Source organism: Phaethon aethereus (assembly GCF_964289735.1).
Source record: "Phaethon aethereus genome assembly, chromosome: 21".
NCBI lineage: Eukaryota > Metazoa > Chordata > Aves > Phaethontiformes > Phaethontidae > Phaethon > Phaethon aethereus.
Window position 1 is genome coordinate 9,102,741 of NC_138597.1, and position 20,205 is coordinate 9,122,945.

Below are 20,205 nucleotides of genomic sequence, written 5' to 3' on the forward strand. Positions count from 1 at the left end.
GAGCGCTCGCCTGGAAAGCAGAGGAGGGAACGGCACGGGCTGCCGAGCCGGCGGGACACACCTCACGGGGCTCCCGGGCCCCGCGGCACCCGCACGGCGACGCGCTGGCCTTCCCGACAGCGCATCCTGCCGAGCCCAGCGGCGCGGCTGGAGGGGCGGCCGCGGGTCAGCCCGGGGTCTGGCGGTCTCCAGCCCCACCGGCCGCCGCTCCTGTCGGACGACAGGGCCCACATACGTGCGTGCGTGCAGGGAGACCCACGGGCACGTGCGCACCTATATACGGAGCCCCGCAGACACGCAGGTGCAGACGTACGGACACCAAGCACATACACAGAAGCCCACGCACCTGCGTGCACGGGCCACAGGCGCAAGCCGGCCGCGCAGCGCGAGGCCCACCTTCCTGCCTGCCCGCCCGCCCCTACACCCGCCTGGGGATGGATACGCGCGTGGGTCGCCCACGCCGCGGGGTAAAGCCACGAGCGCGCCCGCCGTGCAGCGCGCGCAGTCCACCCGCAAGACGGACCGCACGGCCGGCCCACACACCCACACGTGCGCCCACGGACGGCTGTAGGTGCCCGTGCGACCCGGCACGACCCGCCACCCGGAACCTCCCACACACACACACTCACCGCGCCCCGACGCCATTTTGTCGGGCCCGACCAACCTCGCGCAGAGCCGGGGGGGCACGGACAGGCCGCTGCCGCCGCCCATCACCCCGCCGCCACGCTCCTGCTCCCCCACCCGGCCGACGAGCAGCGGAAAGGGGTGACGACATGGCGATCCCGGAGCGGCGCGTGGCGGCGGGAAGCGGCGGCGGCGGAGGCCGTCCCCCCCCGCGCGGATGGTCGCGCCCGGCGCGGCATCGGGTTACTAGGGCGATGGTGCCGCACCGCGGGGGGCGGTGCCTCGCCGCTGGTCCCTGACGGCGCCGCAGCCAATGGGGGCAGTGCGGGGCGCCCGTCGCTGGCGTGCGGCGGGAGCGGCGGGCGGCGCGGCCAATCGGCGGCGGGCGGGGCGGGGCCGGCCCCCCGCGAGGGCGCCGCGGTGGAGCGGTGCGGAGCGGCGGACGCCGGGCAGGTGCGGGGCTGGCGGGGCCGGGCGGCGCGGGGCGGCGCGGGGGGGGGCTGGAGATCGCCGTGGGGACGGTGATGGGGGCGACGGTGGCGACGACGGAGCCGCGCACGGCCGCGGGCACGGCCGCGGTAAGGCCATGCCGCCGCGCGCCCGTCCCCGGCGCGCCGATAACGTCTGGCTCGTAGCCCGAGAGCGGCGGGGGAGGCTGCGCCGGGCGGCCAGTGCCCCTTTCCCGGCCAGGGTCGTCCGTGATCGGCAGCTGCGCCCCGGGCATCCTCTGAGCGCTGCCGGGGGTCGGCGGGCGCCTCGCGGCGCTCCCGGGGAGGATGCTGGGCCCGGGGGCGACGCGCAGCCCCGGCCTCGCCCCCCCGGCGCGGTGGCCCCTCCCGGCAGCCCAGCGCCCGGACCTGCTTCCCCGGAGCAGCCGCCCCGGCCCGCCCAGCAGCGCCCCTCTTCTGCCCCAGCGAGCCCGCGGTACCCCGCGGTGCCCGGCCGCCGGTGGCCCCGGGCTCACACCGCGACGGCAGAGCCGAAGTGCTGGGTTTGCCCCAAGCGCCTTCCCCTCTTCTGCGGTCAGAGCCGCTGGGCCGGCAGCGGCGACAAAACCGTCGCGTTTCCCACGGAAGGCGGTGTCTCCATTAGCCACCGCGCCACGCGCGGGGTCGTTGGCGAGAGGACCCCTCTCCCGAGCGCTGCAAAGGATGCCCTGTCCTCTCTGACCCGGCACTGCCAGCGCACCCCGGGCTGCCCTTCCACCCTGCCCGACACGCGCAACTTGCCCGGCTCCCGAGCCCCTCTTCCAGCCTCTACTTTTTCAGGCTGTTTTCCTTGCCATGGCGGAGCCCCATCAGGCCCGGCCGCGCTTGGCCAGCGGCCGGGACGTGGTGGCTAACACGGGCATCCTGGGCGCTCCTCCCGGGAGAGCCCCTCGGTAGAGGAGCAGAGCCGTGCTCCGCACCACTGGGAGGCAAGACCGGGGCACCGCCGGCTTGGCGCAGGTAGGGCATCAAGCCAGCTTTCCGAAAACCACAGCTTTCTCCCAAAGGCATCGCTGGGAGCCGCGGTGCAGCGTCGTGGGTGAGCGCCAGAGCAGGCAGGCTGGGCAATGTGTATCCAGTATATATTCCATATGTATATGTATTGCATATACACAGTGATTTTGCGGCTGGTTAACAAGAAATGTCTCTGCTCGTGGCTGCTAATGGAAGATACACGAGAGCTCCTTTTTTTTACTATTTATTATTATTTTTTTTATGAGGAGGGCGGCGGGGCCATCCGTTGCCTCCCTGCTCTTGGCGTGCAGGTCCATGGGTTGGACCAGAGCAGAGCGACTTGGCGCATGGTTTCCACTGTCTCCTGGGGAGGCAAAGCTGAAAGCTGCCGCTGTGCTGGTGCTGGGGAGCGCTCCCCAAACAGGATGGGGTTTACAGCCTTCCCCGCCTGTCGCACGCTGCTAGCAGAGCTGCTGCGGCATGGAAAGTGGGCGACCTGCTGGGATCACTCACCCGGGAGGTGCTGAGCAGGTCTCCGTCAGTGCCGGCGCAGTTCGGAGCGGGCACCGTCGCCGGCAGGACCGCGCCGGGCGGGCAGAGAAACTGGCAGGATGCCGCAGTGAAGCAGAGCGGGACTCAGCGGATGGAGAGGGACCAGGTTTTCCTAATTTATAAACGCAAAAAGCGCTGCAGCGCACTTCTGAAACCCTGACCCTTTTTTGCTGGCTTTGCCTCTGGTTTTCACATTAAACCCAGGCGCCGGCCGCATTGGTGCTGTTACTGCTGCAGGATCACAGTGCCGTGCTGCTGCCAGGGACCAGCCTGCTCCAGTTACCAGGGAGTCTCCCGACCCTGTGCTCCGGGGTGGGAGATGGCCAAAAAGCAAAAGGCACCGAGGAGGCGCGGGTGCATGTGTGGAGGAGGATGGGTGGCCGGCCGGCGGGCCGCGGCGGTGGGCAAGGCTCGGTGCTGGGAGGCAGTCCTGCAGCGTCGCCTGTGGACGCGCTTAAGTTTACTTCTTAAGAAAAACACCCGGCGTGATTTAATGGCATGCGGTGATGGAAGCGCCCGGCTCCAGGCTCCCCACCACTGCGAGACAAGCCTCCTCTCGCTGCTGCCAGGCTGTGGCACCGACACGGTTAAGGCAGCAGCGGGATCCGGGAGCCAGGCTGCATGCCACCGGCAGAGCCAAACTTGCCGAGTCAGGATGCGAGAGCGGTGGGGACTGCAGCATCCCTGGGCGCTGCCGCATCCCGGGGTGTGGAGGGCTCGGCTGCCCCCCCCCTTTTCCCAGGGACAGAGCAGGAATGGGGTAGGAACCGGCACCTGCTGTGTTTGCCCCAGCTGTCGCGGCTGCTCGGCACCGCTGCCACTTCCCGAAACCTGCAGAGGCAGCTGGGGATTTTATCTCGCTTTTTTTGCCTCCCGACTGCGCATCTGCGCGAGAGCACCGGAGCCAGGTAGGTGCGGTGCCGTGGCGGTGGCTCAGCACGACCGCGAGCCACCTCACATGTCGCAGCCAAATCCCCGACGCATACCTTGTTCCTTGTCTGAGCGACCGGCTGGTGAACACGGCCGAGCCCAGCAGCCGCACTCGCCGTGGCGGGCCAGGGAACGCCGCTCTGCAGCTCCCGGGCAGAGGGAAGGGGCAGGGCTGCTGCTCTGCGGCTCCCTGCGGCGCCGGTGCTGTGGGCGGGGGTGTGCGGCACCCAGCGCGGGGCAGGAGCAGAGAGGTGGCGGCGGGGAGTGCCGGCTGGAAGGCAAGGCAGAGCCGGGCGGTGTGAGTAACTGCTACAGGCACCCTTCCCGCGGCACGCCGGGGGGGCGTTTGCTCAGGGGGCTGTTTGCAAACCCAGTAAAAAAGGGGTAGAAATACAGGGACGGGCACCTGGAGCGGGGAGCTGCTGGGCACCCTTTTCCCGGCACCCCTCACCCGAGCAGCTGGGCAGGATGCCAGGGTGCCCGGGGCGGGGGTCCCACAGCTCCCCCCACCTCAGTGCCTCACCCTCGGGGGCTCAGGCTCAGCAGTAGGTGCAGAGGCTTTGTCCCTATACGCAAATCAATTCCGTGTGCAGTTTCGCCTTCTCTTCCTCTGACGGCAGCGTGTTGGGGAGGCTGCGGTCTGCAGACCATGCCCCGGGCTGGCCCAGCAGAGCTTTGGCTGCCGGGGGCTTCCCGGCCATAAATCCTGCTGGCGTCTCACGCCCCAGCGTGCTGGCCGGGGACGGGATGGAGCCTGGCGGGAGCACAAGCTTTCGGGGCACGCTGGCGCATCCCACAGAAGAAAACACTTTTCTTCCCTTTCCCTGCATCGCCCTGCAGGAGCTCCTGAAGCTGCGGACTCGCGGCTGCGTTTTGCCGTGAGGAAGCTGAAGGTGCAGGAGAGGTCTTGGGGAAGCACCAAACTGCCGGCACGGAGGGGACCGGGCTTTTGGCAGCGCCTTTGGCTCTGCGGCCCCGAGGGGGCAGGTTGGCCCCAGGGCCTGGGATGCTCCGGCTCCTCAGGGCGCGGAGCCCTGCCCCGTGTGCCGGCGGTCCAGCGGCGCTTCCCGGCAAAGCTCCTCCAACGCTGCCGGAGACTCGCCAGCCACCGCACTCGGTTCCCCAGCATAGCCATGAGGTAACGAGTGAGGGGTGTCGGGTACTGCTGAAAACTGGGGAGGGGTGAGCTCCTCGCAGAGCTGAGCCCGTCACACCACGCGTCCCCAGGATGCACAGGGAGCCAGTCCGAAGCCCTGCAGCAAGTTCGGGTCTCGGTTTGTGGCAGCGCGAGCGAGGAAGCCGCACGGGTGGCCCCGCTGCAGCTGGGGCAGGGGGTCTGGCCGTCCCTCCTGCAGGTATCCCCCCGCCTCACTTCAGCTTCGTTATACTACTGCTAATTGAGTGATGCTGAGCGGGCATGAAGCGGCTTGCAGGAGCGTGCGAGACGGTGCCCGGGCCGGTGGCTGCTGTTGAGCCCGCTGCCAGGCGAGGGCCGTGGGGAGCAGCAAAGGTGACACGAGCAGCCCCCCGCAGAAGCCAAGGGGTCGCGATGGCTGCAGGGGTCGGCAGGCTCCTGCTCGGGGCACGCGCCGCGGGGATGCAGCTCCCTCCTGCCCTCTCAAAAATAAACCCGGCTCTATTGAGCCTGCCTGGTCTCTAGCCCTGGCGCGGCTGCGGCCAAAGGGAGCCGCGTTTCCGCGGCGCTCAGGGGAGGAGGGAGATGGGGGTCTCAGCGGGGCCAGGGGCCGCAGCGGGGCCGGGGGCTGCGGTGGGTGGGCGGGCAGCTCTGCGGGGACGGGCTCGGCTGCCGCAGCCACTGCCATTGGGCCGCGTGGGCTGCAGGGGCTGCGCCAGGATGCGGGCGCGCGGGGCCGGGATACAGGAGGGATGCGGGACGCAGGCACGCCGTGCCGGGATGCAGGCAGGATGCGTGCCGGGACACGAGTGCGCCGTGCAAAGCCACGCTCCCGCTGTGCGCAGGCAGCCGGGGAAGGAGCCTGCGGATCCCCATCTGGGGGAAGAAGCAGCTCGTGACCTGCAGCATAAAGATGGCATTTCACGGGCCTAGAGAAAGATGGGTGACATTTAAAAATTGGCCCCGGTTTTGTTGGGAAGCGTTGTGGTTTTCCGTGATACTGGGAACTGCTGATGGAGTTGCAGGTTGGGGAGCGGGAGCGCCCCAGGGAGTCATGCCAGATGCCCCCCGGCATGGGGATGGGGACCGGGAGGGTCGGGGTGCCTGGGGGTGAGCCCCCCTTTCCCTCAGAGCTCCTGCCGCCCCGCTCACGCAGCACGCTGCGGGAAGAGCCGAGCCATTTTCCTTTCCTTGGCTCGTCCCTGGCAGAGGGAGCCTGTGGGGCTGCTGTGGTGTTAAACACCAGCAAAACGTTTAACGGTTCAGGCCCACGTCTCTTCGCCATGCCCCGTGCCATGTCCTGCTTGCCTCCCGCGGGCCGCGAGGCGGGCGGCGAGGCGGGCTGCGAGCAGCCCCGCTCTGCCCTCCCCGGCAGCCCCAGAAGTTTGGGGTGAGCAACCGAGTCGGGGAGTCGGCGGCACAGGGCAGGGACGGGACGGGCTTGGCATCGGCGGCGGGTCAGGCCGGGAGCCCTGGGGCCGGGGCTGGCAGGGCGGCCGTGCCCTGCCTGCCTCTGCCCGCGCCGCTGCCCGCACCGCACGCCCATCCGGCTGGCAAGCGTCTGCAACAGGAAGCGCCGTCATGCGCGCGCCCCGAAAACCCCCGTTTCTTCCTCTTCTTCTCTTCCCCTGTGGCAGGGGTGAGGCGGCGAGCGGCTCCGGGGAGCCCAGGCTGGCTCCATGTATCCCGAATCCACCACTGACTCCCCGGCGCGACTCTCGCTGCGGCAGACGGGCTCCCCAGGGATGATTTACAGGTAAGGGTGCGGGGCAGCTCTGCGGGGCTTCAAACCCGGGGCCGCGGCACCCCAAAACCGCCCCGGCACGCGTCGTGCAACAGCTTGCAGGACTGCAGAGACCCACATGGCAGCAGCAGCGATTTTGGGCGCTGCTGCCTGTTGCAGGAAGAGTGGGTACTTTCGGGGAGCGTGCCGGTGCCGCTGCACGGTGCCCCCCACGATGTGGCACGGGTGGGCCCCACCGACCCTTCCGGCATCTCTGCCGCTGGGTCCCGCTCCACCTTTCTAATGGGGTTTGTGGCATCTTTCTTCTTTCTCCCCTTTGCTGTCGGAAGCGCGAGGTACGGGAGCCCCAAGCGCCAGCTCCAGTTCTACAGGTAACCCAGCCGTTCCCCTCCCCAAAATCCCCTCGGCGAGCAGACACGGCCAAAGCCCCGTCCATGCCCGGGGCACTGCCGGCGCTGCTGGCACCCCGGCCGTGCGGAGTGGTCATCGCTGGCACGGCACCGCGTCTTCGCCTGCTCCTGGATTTGGCAGTGCGATGTGGGGACCCCGCGTGTGCGGCTGGGTAGGGGTGGGCTGTCCGCGCCGGGCTCCCCAGGCAGCAGAGCGTGGCCGGAGCATGGCCGGAGGGGTGCTGGGGGGCAGCCACCGCGGGTGTGTGGGGCTCGGCTTGCGGGGAGCATCCCGTGCCGATGCTGCGCCGGGAAGAGCCCGCTGGCTTTTCCCAAGGGCAGCTCCAGGAAGCCGGCCAGCCGCTCCTTCCATTAAGAGAAGTGTCATTAAGTGGTACAGAAGGCAACACTTCCCCGCCTTTTACCGGCTGCAGCGAAGGCGGCACTTTTCCCCGCACGCTGTGCCAGCAGCCGCTTCGGTGCTCCCGGGGCTGCGGCAGCTCGGCGGCGCTGGACCGGGTCCGGCCTGGCCACGATGCGGTGGGGGGCTGCCCCCCAGGGCAGCCCTGGCCTCCCTGCTCCGTCCCCACGCGTGGCAGGAGGGGAGGCTGGCCGGCACTGGGGTGGCTCGGCGGCACTGCGAGCGTGCCTATCCGGCGATGCGCCACCGCCAGCCCGGCGGACTGTGTTTCGGTCCTGCCACAGCCCAGCTCCCAGCCTGCCGCCGTGGGGACCACAGGAGGGCTGCGTCCGCCGCAGGGGACCGGCTCTGCTCCCTGATGGCCCCCAGTGCCCCCGGCTGTCCCCACCGCCCTGCGTGCCGATGGCGTGGAACCTGTCGCCACACGGTGCGGGTCGGCTGCAGACGGAGGCAGCGATGCCAGTGTGGGTGAAGCGGCAGCGCGTCCCCGGGCTTTTAGCGAAGCCGCCATGAATAATTTAGCTCCCCTTCGCAGGGAAGAAAATCCCCTAATAGGGCTAATGGAGCGCGGCACGAAAGCTGGGCTCTGGGGGGGCCCATCGCAGCCGCCAATTGCTTTGGACGCCAAGCGCCGACACTCCCCTAATGCAAAAAACCCGGCGGCCGCGCGTCTCTTATAGCTGCCCCGGGCAGCCCGGCCGCCCAGAGCTTTGCTGTTGATGAGCAGCATCCCCGGCGCGCGGGTGAGTCGGGGCCGGCGGCGCGGGCGGCGAGCAGGGACGGGCACAGCTGGCGGTGCAGCAGGATTTGCCGTGCGGGGTGACTCGGGATTTGGTGGCTTGGGGAGGGTTTTTGGGGGAATTTGGGGTCTTTTTGGTTTTAGGCAGGCTGTTCGTTGCCAGCAAGTTTCCAGCTTGGCAAGCCAGGCTGGACAGACGCCTTTCCGAGCAGCTGCCCGGCACACCCAACTGTCACCACTTGTTGCGCCCCTGACGTGTGCTGACAGTCCCCTGGCATCCCGCAGAGCCCGTGTCCCGTCCCCATCCCCGCTCCCTCCCCGCTTGGGCACGGCACTGCTTGGCCTTCGGCAGCTCCTGCAGCCCCCGCTGCTTCCCGTCCCGCAGGCAGCGTTGGGATTTCTGCTAACGAGCGGCCTGCGGACGAACCGGCTGCCTCCGCGCTCTCTCCACCGGCCCGTAACATTGCTCAGCCAGAAATTAGGGAAGTGTCGAAATGAGGCGGGCGGTGGACCCCCAACCCCGTGCCTCAAAGCAGCCCAGACCAAAGCGCCCAGCTCCGCTTGGCGCAGCCATTCCATTGCAGCGCCGTGAAGCTGGAAAGCGGCGGTGCAGCCAGCTCAGACTCCTCCTGGCCGCTCTTGGGCAAGGGGATGCCACCGGGGGCAAGGGGATCCCCTGGGCTGGGTGCTGCGCCCATGCCATGCGGGAGCCACCGGCGGTGCCGGCTCCGCACTCCCGCTTCGAGGTGCAGTGGGAGGGGCAGCTGGTGGCCAGGGTTCGGTTTGGCTTTGCCGCAGGAGAGGGGTCCCCTTTCCACATCTCCCTGCGTTCCCAAGCCCTCGCTGCGGAGCAGGAGCCGCACGGGAGGGTCTCCAGCAGCACTGGGTATCGCCCTTGCCAGCTGATTCTCCATGTCTTCCAGGTCGTCTTTTTTCTTGAGGTCACACCCCGGTGGGAAAGTGCACTTTGTTTTGGCTCCTGCTCCTGTAAATTTGAGCTTTGCAGGGAAAGAAAGAAACACCGGTGGGAGCCTGGCCGGAGCCTGCCGCCGGCACAGCTCCGGCACGGTGCACTCCCAGCTCCCAGCGGTTGCTTCGGCGCCAGCGCCGCGGTTTTGGCCTTGGTCCCTGCTCCTTCTTTCTGACACTGAGCATGAGGGATGCTGCGGAGAGCGGCAAGGAAATCGATGCCGGTGCCACCATCGGCGAGATCCCAGCCGAAGAGGCGGCGAGCACCTCCAGCGTGAGGAGCCCGCCCTGCGGCAGGCTATTTTCAGCAGCCAGCACCGGTTGGGAGGTCGCGGCTGTGGGGAAGGTGTCGGCTGGCAGCGTGGGTTGCGGCACCCTGCCGCAGGCACGGCAGCCACCGGTGAGCACCTGGCACCCACAGCCCCTTTGCGGATGCCCACCCTCCCTGGGGGGCCCCATGGGGCCACCTTTCCCGTCCTGACCTCTCCCGCCTGCCGGCACGCGGCACCAGATTCTCACCAGCGCCACTTCTGCCACCGCTCGCCCCGGCCCAGCTGGCTCCCAGGGCCCACCGCGTCCCTCACAGGATGCAGTGGCAGCCCAGCTGGTTCAAGCTGGCAGGCGGCACAGCTGTGGCACGTCCCAGGCTGCAGGCGCCCGCTGCAGTCCCGTTGCCCGTCACCGCCCAGCCGCGGGCAGCGCCGCGTCCGCTCCCTGCCGCGCTGCCTCCCTCGCCCTTTCCTTTGCTCTTTGGCTCCTTTGCCAAGACTTTACTCCGCTGAAGCGACTGGCTTTGCCGGGGTCCCTGCTCTCCGCTCCCCGCGCCGCAGACCCGCCGCAGGTCCTTGCGAGGATGGGTGCCACCACTCCGGCATCGTGGTGCGGGCAGGCTCTGCCACGCGTGGCGGCACAGCCCGGCGTTGCGGCGGGGCGCTTTCCCAGCTCTCTCCGTAGCGTTGGTGAGCGGTCAGCGGTGGGGCCGGCCCACAGAGCCCGCGCTCGGGCGGCGGGATGCTCTCCATGACGTACAGCGAGAGCCTGCGCAGCGTGGCCAGCCGGCACCCCCCCGAGTGGGGGCTGCCGCCAGCCTCCCGGCCAGCGGACGGGCTGGAGCTGCGGCGGCTGCGGGACATGCGGGCGGCGGCGCGGGCGAAGACGCTGGAGGAGTTCCTGCGGATGCACGGGCTCTCCCTGGCCGACAGCACCGCGCGCGCCACCGGCATGAAGTACAGGTAAGGCGATGCCGGCGCCTACCGGGGCAGCGAACGCAGCGAGGGCCGAGCGCACCCGGCCCAAGATGTGGGGACGGAGCAGGGGATGCTGCTTAGCGCTGGTTTTACACCTCGTTGCCCGGTTTTCACTGATTTCCCTGTGCCGTGCCGAGGTAGGGAGGAGCCGGCAGCCTTGGCAAGAAAGGCAATTCTGCGCGGTGTGTGCCAGAGAGGCTGCGGCACGTCAGCGCCGTTACCTCTTGCTCGCTCAATGATCTTTGAGCTTCTCCCTTGATGTTCCCTTCTGCTACTGGGAAGTTGGCAAGGGCAAACGCCCCGCGCTTCTAAAGATCAGGCGGGTGGAGCAGCTACAGGAGCGCTTCCTCCGTCTGGCGAGCGTTCATTGCAGAGCCGGCGCTCCATTAATTTTGCATGCGGGTCCCGGGCGCGGCGCAAGGCGTATCAGGATTTCAGCCGACTTCTGTCCTTCTCATCACCCCCTGTGCGGGGAGGACGCACCGGAGAGCCGGCCGCGGCTCCCCTGAGGGCACGAGGCTGTTTTGCCCAGCTCGTCCCTTCCCGCTCTCCCCCAGCGTCGCCGATGGGGCGCGGGGCCAGGCACCCCCAATAACCCAGTTCGGACTGGGGCCGGCGGCTGTTCCCTCTGTGGAAGCGCGGGGGTGCCGGGGGTGCCCCTCGCCCCGCCGCTGCAGCAAAGCCCCCGGGGGCCAGTGGCTCTGCCAGCTCCTGCCGCGCCGTGCCATGCTGTGCCGCACCGCGGGTTCGGTTCCCCTCGGCTCACCATAACAGAGGTAACATTTACACGGTGGCAAGAGCCCATCTAATATTCATGGGGCGGTTATTTATTGATGGTGAGAGGCTGGCACCGGCACCCCCGAGGTGCTCCTTCGGGCATGTGCCTACCGCCCCCAAAATCGCTGGGGTGTCTCTGCCTCCAGGGGCTGCCAATTGCTGCCATGTCCCCCCCGCCCCGCAGCTGGAGCCGGCGCCGGAGCTGGCACTGGTGGGATTACCCAGCTAAGGAGCTTTGCGGCAGAGGGAAGCGGAGGAGATTACAAGATTTCTCATTAGGTCGGGGCCGAACGTGCGTAATTTCCCCCGCAAGCCAAGCCCCGGCCCTGCTCCTGGCTCCTCACCCGGGGCGTGGCCGGTGCGGGCGGCCGGCACACAGCCCCGGCCACAAAACGGTGCCGTAGCATGGCCGGCTCGCGCCCCTCCTTCGTCAGGAGGTGCTGTGCTGGGCTTCGCCTCAACCCGCTTCGCTCGCACCAGGCGAAATTTGGGGGACGCGCCACTGGGGCCGCAGCCCTGAGGGGGGCAACCGGTCCAGCTTCGGCAAACCGCCGGGCTCTGCCCCCAGGAGAGCCGGCGGCACCGCCGCGACCCGCGCTCTCGCCCCAGAATCGTGTCTGTGGCGATGTGCAAGCGCTCCTGCGGGTGATTCTGCGTCGGTCGTGCGCCCGCCCGAGAGGCGCGGCCGAAGGGAGGCAAAGGACCCCGCTGCACCCCAAAATGGGGCTGGGCGGGAAGCGTTGCCCGCGGGGTGTGCTTGGCAGGGCGCAAGGGGCCCTGCTGCGCCGCGGCCCCTCGTGGGGCACCCGCCGCGGCGCTCCCCTTCCAGCCCCCCACCTGCCCGGGCGCCGCTCGCTCGCTTCCTGAGCTCATCAAATATTGAGGGCAGGAGGGCTGACGGGAGCCGGCTCCGCGCCCGCTGCCTCGCAGCCCCCCGCCGTCACGTTGGCGGAGCGGCGGTGCGCGGGCGCGCGGGAGGAGCTCCCCGCCTCGCCGGGGGCGCCGGCTAAATTTAGGCAGCTGGGGCGGCTGCCGGCCGGAGCAGCATGCAGGTCTCCTTTGTGTGCTCCGAGCACAGCATCAAGAGCCGGAGCGCGGAGGACCGGCTGAACCGGCAGAATGCCGGCAGCCCCAGCCTCGGCACGCGTGGCAAGTTCCGGGCAGTGGCCATGGTGGCCCGCAGCCTGGGGCAGCTCTCGGTGCAGAACGCCCCCTCCTCCAGCGAGTCCAGTGTCAAGCAGCCGGGGATGAAATACCGGTAGGAGACGGGCGCGCTGCTCGGGCCGGCGGATTTGCTGCCTGCTCGGCTGCTTTCTCTGATCCTCACCGAGGTCTGGGCAGTGGGGGGGCCTTGGGGGGGGGCGAGAGTACCGCACTCCCCTAATCCCTGGCTCGCGTCCCACTCCATAGGTTTCTCGGTGCTAAAAGCGCTGACCGTGCGTCCCTGTCACCTTCCTCACCGCTTGCTCCTGTCCCCTCTCGGCGCGGATTTTTGATCCAGCCTCGCGTAAAACCCGCAGAGTGGGGTGGGGGGAAGTGACCCTAAAATCTGGGGTAGGATTAGTAGCCTCCCTGGCGCCTGCCGAGCTGGGGGTGGGGGGGCTGAGGGTCGCCGCGCGTTAATCCGCGGGCTTCCTTGGCACCGTCACGACGCTGCCGGAGACTCGCCGCCCCGCGAAGTGTGCGTGGAGCTGTAAGCCAGGATTCAGCCCTCGGCTGCCCGCGGTGGGTCTGGAAACGAAGGGTGGCACGTGCACGTTGTGCCCCCCCGGCCAGCACCCGCCGGGTTACCGCACTCCACGTCCCCGGCACCGGAGCAGGTCACTGGGGGGTCCCCCCAGGACGAGCGTGCACCCAGGCGCGGGGCTGGAGGCTCCCCCCGGGATGAGCGTGCACCGCACGCTCCGGCCGGCAGCCGCTCCCTGCCCCACTGTAGCCCAGATGCGACCGGCATTGAGCTGCAAAGCGCGTCAGGCCGGCAGAGCGGGCACCGCGGAGGGGTCCGGGGTGGCCCCGTCTGGCTCTCGAGCGCTGAACCCTTGTGGGGGCAGCACTGGTGCCACACACGGTGGCATCCTCCACGCTCGGCACTCGCGCCCCACGCTCGCATCCCCATCCGAAAGAGGAGCGCGCCGGGGGTCACCCGCTCCCGGGCGCTGGGTGGCCGGCTCGGGGGTCCCCGCCGGCGGCTGCGGGGGGATGGTGGCGCAGGGGGATGCTCCGGGCAAAGAGACGGGTTGGGAAGGCCATGGCACAGCGTGGCAGGATGCCCCGTCCCGCAGAGGTGGCCGGGGCTTGGCCTCCCCCGGTATCCGCCAGAACCTCCGTCGGGCGGCCGGCCAACACTCTTTCGGGCAAGAAAGCCAGGAGCGCGACACGCTGCCGCTGCGCACCCGGCCAGGAGGACCTGGCGATGCCCCTGCAGCCTGGAATGGCTGGGCCAGGGCTGGTGCCCCCCTTCCCCGCCACAACTCCCCATCACGGGGGCTTGAGCCGCCGCTGCGCCGCAGCCTCTCCCCGCCACGAAACACTCTAAAAATAACGCGGGGTTGGGGGGGGGAGCGCCCGTGCCTCCAGATGTTGGGCAATAACGCGGCGGCGCGGAAGGAAGATGCCCCGACTCGGCTCAGCCCACGATTCACCGCTGCCGTCGGACCACGGCTGCTCCCTGCCCGGCTCCCCATGCCCATGCCGGCGGTGCCGGGGTGGCGGTGCCTCGCGGTTGCTATGCGATACACGCGCGGGCGAGCTGCCGCCGCTCACCTACACTTTATTTATTTTAACGCTTGTTTCTCAAGTCTTTGTCATTTTTAACAAGAAACTGGCTCTCCATCACCGCGGCGAGGGCGTCTGCCAGCCCGGCCCCTTTCCCAAAGCTGTTCTCCGCCTCCATTTTCAGGGGTGCTCCATTTCTCCGGGACGCCACTCCACCCTGGAGCACTCTCTCCCCATGGAGCCCCGTGCTCCCCCGTGCCGCGCCGCAGAGAACGGATACCACTCGCACCGTGTGTGGGATGCTCCGGGCCTGACCACCGGCATGCCATCTCTCCCTGCTCCTGCCCTGTCCCCCTGTGCCGGCGGCACTGCCGGGGGAGCCAGACACCCCGGCTTCGTCACAGGGAGCCACTTTAACGCGGTCGCTGCCCACTGTCACGCTCGATTACCCTGCTGGGCGCGGCAGTTATTTTGCGTGCGGGAAACAGCAATGCTGTGCCGGTGCTGGCCATGCTACCGGCGAGCCGCAGCGTGCCTGGCCTGGGATGGTTGTGGGGGACCCTCGCTGTGGGACCGTCCCGGGCAGGGATGGGGACTGGGGATGGGGACCGGGGATGGGGACCGGGAAGCGCCACCACAGCTCCCAGCCCACGCGGATGGCGCGCTCGGTGGCACGCGGGTGCACGAGATGGTGTTTTGGGCTTTCCAGCGGCTTTCCTAATGGATCTCTGTCTTCCAGGAACCTTGGGAAGTCTGGGCTGCGCGTGTCCTGCCTGGGACTGGGTAAGCGCCAGGGTTCGCCGCGGCTCCTCGGTGTCCCCTCTGTCCCGCAGCTGCTGCCAGCGCTCCCCGACGAGGCGGCGCTCGCCTGCTCCGGCGGCTCTTTGGGAAGGGAAGGGTTTTCCTCCAGCCCGGCGGCGGTTTTGAGTCGCAGCCCAGATGATGTCAAGTTATTTTCTCTTTTTCCCCTCCGCTGTGATAGGAAGCGACTGGGCTATGCTGGGGGAGCCATGCTGCACGCGGCGGGGCCAACTGTGGCCGCTGCGTGCCGGGGCTGTGCCAGGGGAGCCAGGGTGGGGGGCCGGGGGCTTGGGGCGGGGGTGTTCAGTGCTCGCCGCGCTCACCGCATTCACCGTGCGTCCACCCTCTCTCCTCCGCAGGGACATGGGTGACTTTTGGAGGGCAAATCACAGACGAGGTAGGGATCGCGGCCCCTGGCCCCATCTCTCCTCAGCCTTTCCTGGGCGAAGCGGGGAATGGACGGGGCCGGTGCAGCCACGGGTGCAGCTTTTGGTGCGCGTGGCGTGCTGGAGCTCACCAGCCCTCATGAGCGTGCGCTTCTGCGCTCTAGCCACCCACTTTGCCCATCCTCTCTGCTCTCCCCTCACAGATGGCAGAGCAGCTGATGACTTTAGCCTACGACAACGGCATTAATCTCTTCGACACAGCAGAAGTCTATGCCGCCGGCAAGTAGGTACCCCACTTCGACAGCGGCACAAGAGGCCTCACCCTGTGCCTCAGCCTCCGGCACCTCCAAACTGCAGCGGCGCTGGGAGTCTCACGGGTTTGCTGGCTGCAAAGTGGCTGCCAGGATGGGGCGCGAGCGCTTGCTCGCGGGGGGGTGATGGCTCCTGCGGTCCTGTGCTGCCTGTGGCTGCCTGCACCACACGGGTGTAGCCGTGCACCCTCCCTGGCACGGTGAGCAGGGGCCGTGCCGGGGAGCGGTGGCCCAGGGGCATCACTGCGTGCCCACATGCCCATTTAAAAATAGCGAGCTCGCACATCAAGGAGCAGCTTGGCTCTGCGCGCTGCAGCCGCAGAGGGAAACAGCGTCCCCGCAGCCACCGCGTTTCCCTCAGTCTGCCGTGGCCGCAGCAGCCAGGGCGCTGGCAGCTGATGTCCCCTTCCTTGTAGGGCTGAGGTGGTGCTGGGGAACATCATCAAGAAGAAAGGGTGGAGGTAAGTTAGACTTCATTCCCATGGGGCAAAGCCGTCGCCGCGGTGCCAACGGGCTGGGGAAAGCCCTGGGCATGAATGCATGCGGGCAGGGCGCGGGCAGGGCGCGGGCAGGGTGCGCAGGGCTTTGCGGGTGCCGCCACCGGTGACTCTCTCTCTCTCCCTGCAGACGGTCCAGCCTGGTCATCACCACCAAAATCTTCTGGGGAGGAAAGTAGGTAACGCACCCACCCTGCGGCAGAGAGGTGGGGCGTGCCAGGCTCTCACCCCCCTTTCCTTTTCCAGGGCCGAGACGGAGAGGGGCCTGTCCCGAAAACACATCATAGAAGGTAAGGATGCTCACCGGGTGCTGCCAGCCTCGGCGCCAGGCTGTGCCGGTGCCGGCTGCCTCACCGGCTGATGGCACAAAGCCCGGCGCACCTGATGGTCCCGTCTGTGCGGCAGGTCTGAAGGCGTCGCTGGAGCGGCTGCAGCTGGAGTACGTGGACGTGGTGTTCGCCAACCGGCCCGACCCCAACACGCCAATGGAAGGTGGGTGCCGTGCCGTGGTGCTATGCTCACCCCCGCCGCCTTTCATCACCATCGTGGTTGGTTTGCACCAGGCAAATATTTCAAGGGCATTTTCCCTTCCCAAGCAGAAACCGCTTCGCCGTCGCCACGGTCAGCCCACGCCACGGTTAAGCCTCTGCCACCCTCTGCCCGGAGCCCCCTTGGGCCATGGCGGGGGCGGGTTGGTGGCACGGCACCGGGTCGCTGCCCCCGTCCCGGCAGCAGCCGACTCCAGTCTCTCTAAATCTCTCTTTTATCACCAGGGCACCCATTTAGTTCCTCCAAGTCCAGGACTTTCATCGTAGAAGGTACTCCCTGCCCGCACTCTGCCCGCCGGCCCCTGCCTGCGTCCCAGTGGTGTTGCCTGGGGCAGACCCCCCCCCCCCCGTGATTTCCATCCCTCTCCCCCCTGCCCCGAGCAAGCCCCGCCATAAAACGCACAACGAAACCACCACCCGCCCCTTCAGGCCATCTTGCAGTGAAAGGGGAAAAAAGCAGAGAGGCTCCCCGGCCTCCTGGGGTCCTTGCCACGGGGCAGCCTTTGCAGCCGTGCCGGGGACCGCAGCAAGGGTCCCTCTTTGCCGGGGGCAGCTATGAGCATGCCGGGGCGCATGCTCCTGTGCCGGCCAGGTGAGCCTCGTGCCCATCGCTCTCCCCGCTGCCCGCCTTTGGCTGCAGGAGCGCGCCTTAGCTTGGCGCCAGCCCGCATGGCTCGGAGCCGGCTCCCCCCGGAGACCCAGGGCTCCCTCCCTCTCCTGGGTCTCGGTGCGCAGGCGATGCTTTGGGTGCCTCCCCTGCAGCGGTGCCATGTGCCGGTGCTGGTACCCTGCGGGGCACGGGGCCGGTGCCGGGAGCCTCAGGCTGCTCTCCATGCCGGGAGAGCCCCGGCATCACCGGCGCACATCAGGGTCAGCCACGGTCCCCGGCATGTCCCGAGCAGCTGCTCCCTCGGTCCCCATCCTGCGCCTCTGACAGCATCTTCTGGACACACCCCAGCGCCCGCCTCAGCCTGGGGGAGCGGGATGCTTGCCAGCCGCCGGCACGGTGCCCCGCTAACCCCCGCCTGCCGCTCTCCCCTTCCCTCCCGGCAGAGACGGTGCGAGCCATGACCCACGTCATCAACCAGGGGATGGCCATGTACTGGGGGACCTCGCGCTGGAGCTCCATGGAGATCATGGTAGGGGCCCAGGGGGCCGGGGTGGCCGTGGCAGAGCAGCCCTGCCGCCGGTGACGCTGATTTAATTAGACAGCAGCTGTCAGGAGCCAAGCACTTGCAGATGCGCTCAAGCCTTAATTATTTTTCAGGGCAGCTCTCTGCGCTCAGCCAGGGGGGTCGGTGGGGGATTCGGGGGGCAGCGAGGGCTGAGGGTCCTGGCTCTTTGGCAGGAGGCATACTCGGTGGCCCGGCAGTTCAACCTGATCCCGCCGATCTGCGAGCAGGCTGAGTACCACATGTTCCAGCGGGAGAAGGTGGAGGTGCAGCTCCCTGAGCTCTTCCACAAGATAGGTATGGCAGCAGGGGTCCCCGCGCCTGGCCAGCCCCCATGCCGTGGTCCCCGGGGGCGGCTACGTCACCCCCTGCTCTGCTCTGCCCCCAGGCGTCGGAGCCATGACCTGGTCCCCGCTGGCCTGCGGCATCGTCTCGGGCAAGTACGACGGGGGGATCCCCCCCTACTCCCGCGCCTCGCTGAAGGTGAGTCTGGCTGGGGCCGGCGGTCGCAGTGGGAGGGGCCGGGGGTGAGCAGGGGAGGACCTGCCTTGCGCAGGGTCCTGGTATGCCCCGAGCCCACCGCGCCGCCCCCCAGGGATACCAGTGGCTGAAGGACAAGATCCTGAGCGAGGAGGGCCGGCGGCAGCAGGCGAAGCTGAAGGAGCTGCAGGCCATCGCCGAGCGCCTGGGCTGCACGCTGCCCCAGCTCGCCATCGGTAAGGGGGTCGGGGGGCCCAGGGGCGTGGGGGCAACGCCGAGGGCAGCTGAGCCACGCTCAGGCTCCGCTGTTCCTCCTGCCCCAGGCTGGTGCCTGCGCAACGAGGGTGTCAGCTCCGTCTTGCTGGGAGCCTCCAACGCCGACCAGCTGATGGAGAACATCGGGGCAATTCAGGTCAGTGCTCCCCGCCTGGGCAGCGGCGCGCGGGGAAGCGAGCAGGCCCCGCACACAGGGCTTTAATGGCACAGCAGCTGCCTGCGCGTGCTTTGCTGCTGCACCCGCTGTGGAGGAGGAGGTTGCAAACCTCACTTGAAACAAAAACTATGGGTTTTGCTTGAGAAGAGGCTTTGCTGGGCTGAGAAGGCAGGGGATGAGCCCAGTCCCGGCTTTCCGTAACTGGGTCGCTCAGCCCGCAAGCTGGCGCTTACGGCATCAAGGTGGTGGGGTGGATACATACTAGGCCACACCCTCCTGCATGCACCGGTGGCACAATCCCGACTCCCAGCAGTGTCCTCTGTCCCTCACAGGTCCTTCCAAAGCTGTCGTCTTCCATCGTCCATGAGATCGATAGCATCCTGGGCAACAAACCCTACAGCAAGAAGGACTACAGATCCTAAGCGCGTGCCCAAGCCCACCGCGCAGCCCTCGCCGCCCGTTCGCTTGCTTACGCTTTGTTGGAGCAAAGTGGAGAGTGTGGTTTGCACTGCGAGCCTGACGCGCCGCGAGCGCCGTGAGCCAGTGCTCCCACCCGCGCTGCCCCGGACCATCCTACCACTCTCACCCGACGTGGCCCTGGAGCGCAGGGACGGCCGCTGGCAGGGAGCGCACGTGGGCGAGCCCCGCGCCGCCCCACCCCCCTGCCCACAGCCAAAGCCGCCGCGGGTGCTGCCGGTGCGGCGCGGGGACCCGTTGCATGCGTCGCTCCCACCACCCGCGTTGCTGGAGGCAGTGGCGTGGGCGCGGCGGCGCGAGCGGGTGCTGTACGCCCACGAGGCCAACAACACGAAGCTGTTCCCCAGCCTGCGCCCCAGCCCCTGGCTTCTGCCCTGCCTGCGTTGCGGCGGCACTGGCACCACCAACCTGCCGTCAGTGCCACAGGGGCTGCAGTCCCGTTGGGAGTACCTGCTCCCAAGGTGGGGGGGGGGGGGGGGGGGGGCAGGGGGCAGGATGGGTTGGTGACAGGGAGGGGGGTGGCCCTGTGGGTGGGGGGCAGTGCCCCACAGCCGCCCACCAAGGGAGCCCAGGGGGCTCTGGCTGCACACAGGGCGGGGGGGGGGGGGGGGGGCACATGTGCGAGCGTGCGTGTATGCAGCCACACGTGCACGCCTTGCGAGCGTGCATGTATGCAGCCACACGTGCACGCCTATGGGTACATGTGCATTGCGCATGCTGTAGCACTGTGCGCAGGCATCCATAAGTGTATCCACAAGCAGCTGCACAGGTACAGCGCTGTACCTACACGTTCCTATAGCTGTATTTACATATAGAGCTACAGGTGCACACACACACAGAGAAATTACAAGTGCGTCTATACGTACCCACAGATATGTACAGCTCTATATAGAGATGGAGATCTCCCTCTGCCCCATCCCTATAGTTACACCCTTTATACAGACATCGATACCTATTTATATATATGTATGTAGATATATGTGCACACAGCTATGAAAATTACATTTATAGTATGTATACAAACACACATATAAAGGTGTGTATACACCTATACACCTATACATATCTATACAGCTGTACGTATATATCCACAGCTGTAGATGTATAGATGTGTACATATCCCTGTAAATATATTGATACAGCTACACATGTATTTGTAGGTATAGATATGCACGCATCTATGAAAATTAGAAATAGCTGCATACGTAAATGTGTGTATATACAGATATACGTGCAGATGTAGCTATACCATATACTCATGTCTATAGCTATATATATAAAAACATGCCTATATATATACATGCACATACACATATTTGTAATTTAGATACAGCTATAGATAACTATATATATGTATGTGTGTATTCTTTCTCTCTGCAGAAATGCGTATCTTTGCTAATACCTACATGTCTCTAT

The 20,205-nt window shown here is 67.4% G+C and overlaps 1 protein-coding gene across 5 annotated transcripts; it reads left to right on the forward strand.

The window, feature by feature from the left end:
• Positions 1-6,117: 6,117 nt before the first annotated feature.
• KCNAB2 (potassium voltage-gated channel subfamily A regulatory beta subunit 2) lies at positions 6,118-18,734 on the forward strand (the record flags this gene model as incomplete). Of its 5 annotated transcripts, none has more annotated exons than XM_082009517.1 (15): positions 6,118-6,439; positions 6,757-6,798; positions 14,424-14,467; positions 14,845-14,882; positions 15,075-15,154; positions 15,599-15,643; positions 15,810-15,854; positions 15,926-15,969; positions 16,085-16,171; positions 17,281-17,366; positions 17,576-17,696; positions 17,788-17,882; positions 17,995-18,115; positions 18,203-18,291; positions 18,645-18,734. In XM_082009517.1, the coding sequence occupies exons 1-15, from the start codon at positions 6,363-6,365 to the stop codon at positions 18,732-18,734; spliced, it is 1,104 nt and encodes a 367-aa protein (XP_081865643.1). In that variant the 5' UTR covers positions 6,118-6,362. The 5 variants fall into 5 exon arrangements, with proteins under 5 accessions (XP_081865643.1, XP_081865644.1, XP_081865641.1 ...); XM_082009515.1 differs by lacking the exons at positions 6,118-6,439; positions 6,757-6,798 and adding exons at positions 8,895-10,177; positions 16,453-16,497; XM_082009518.1 differs by lacking the exon at positions 6,757-6,798.
• Positions 18,735-20,205: the final 1,471 nt, after the last annotated feature.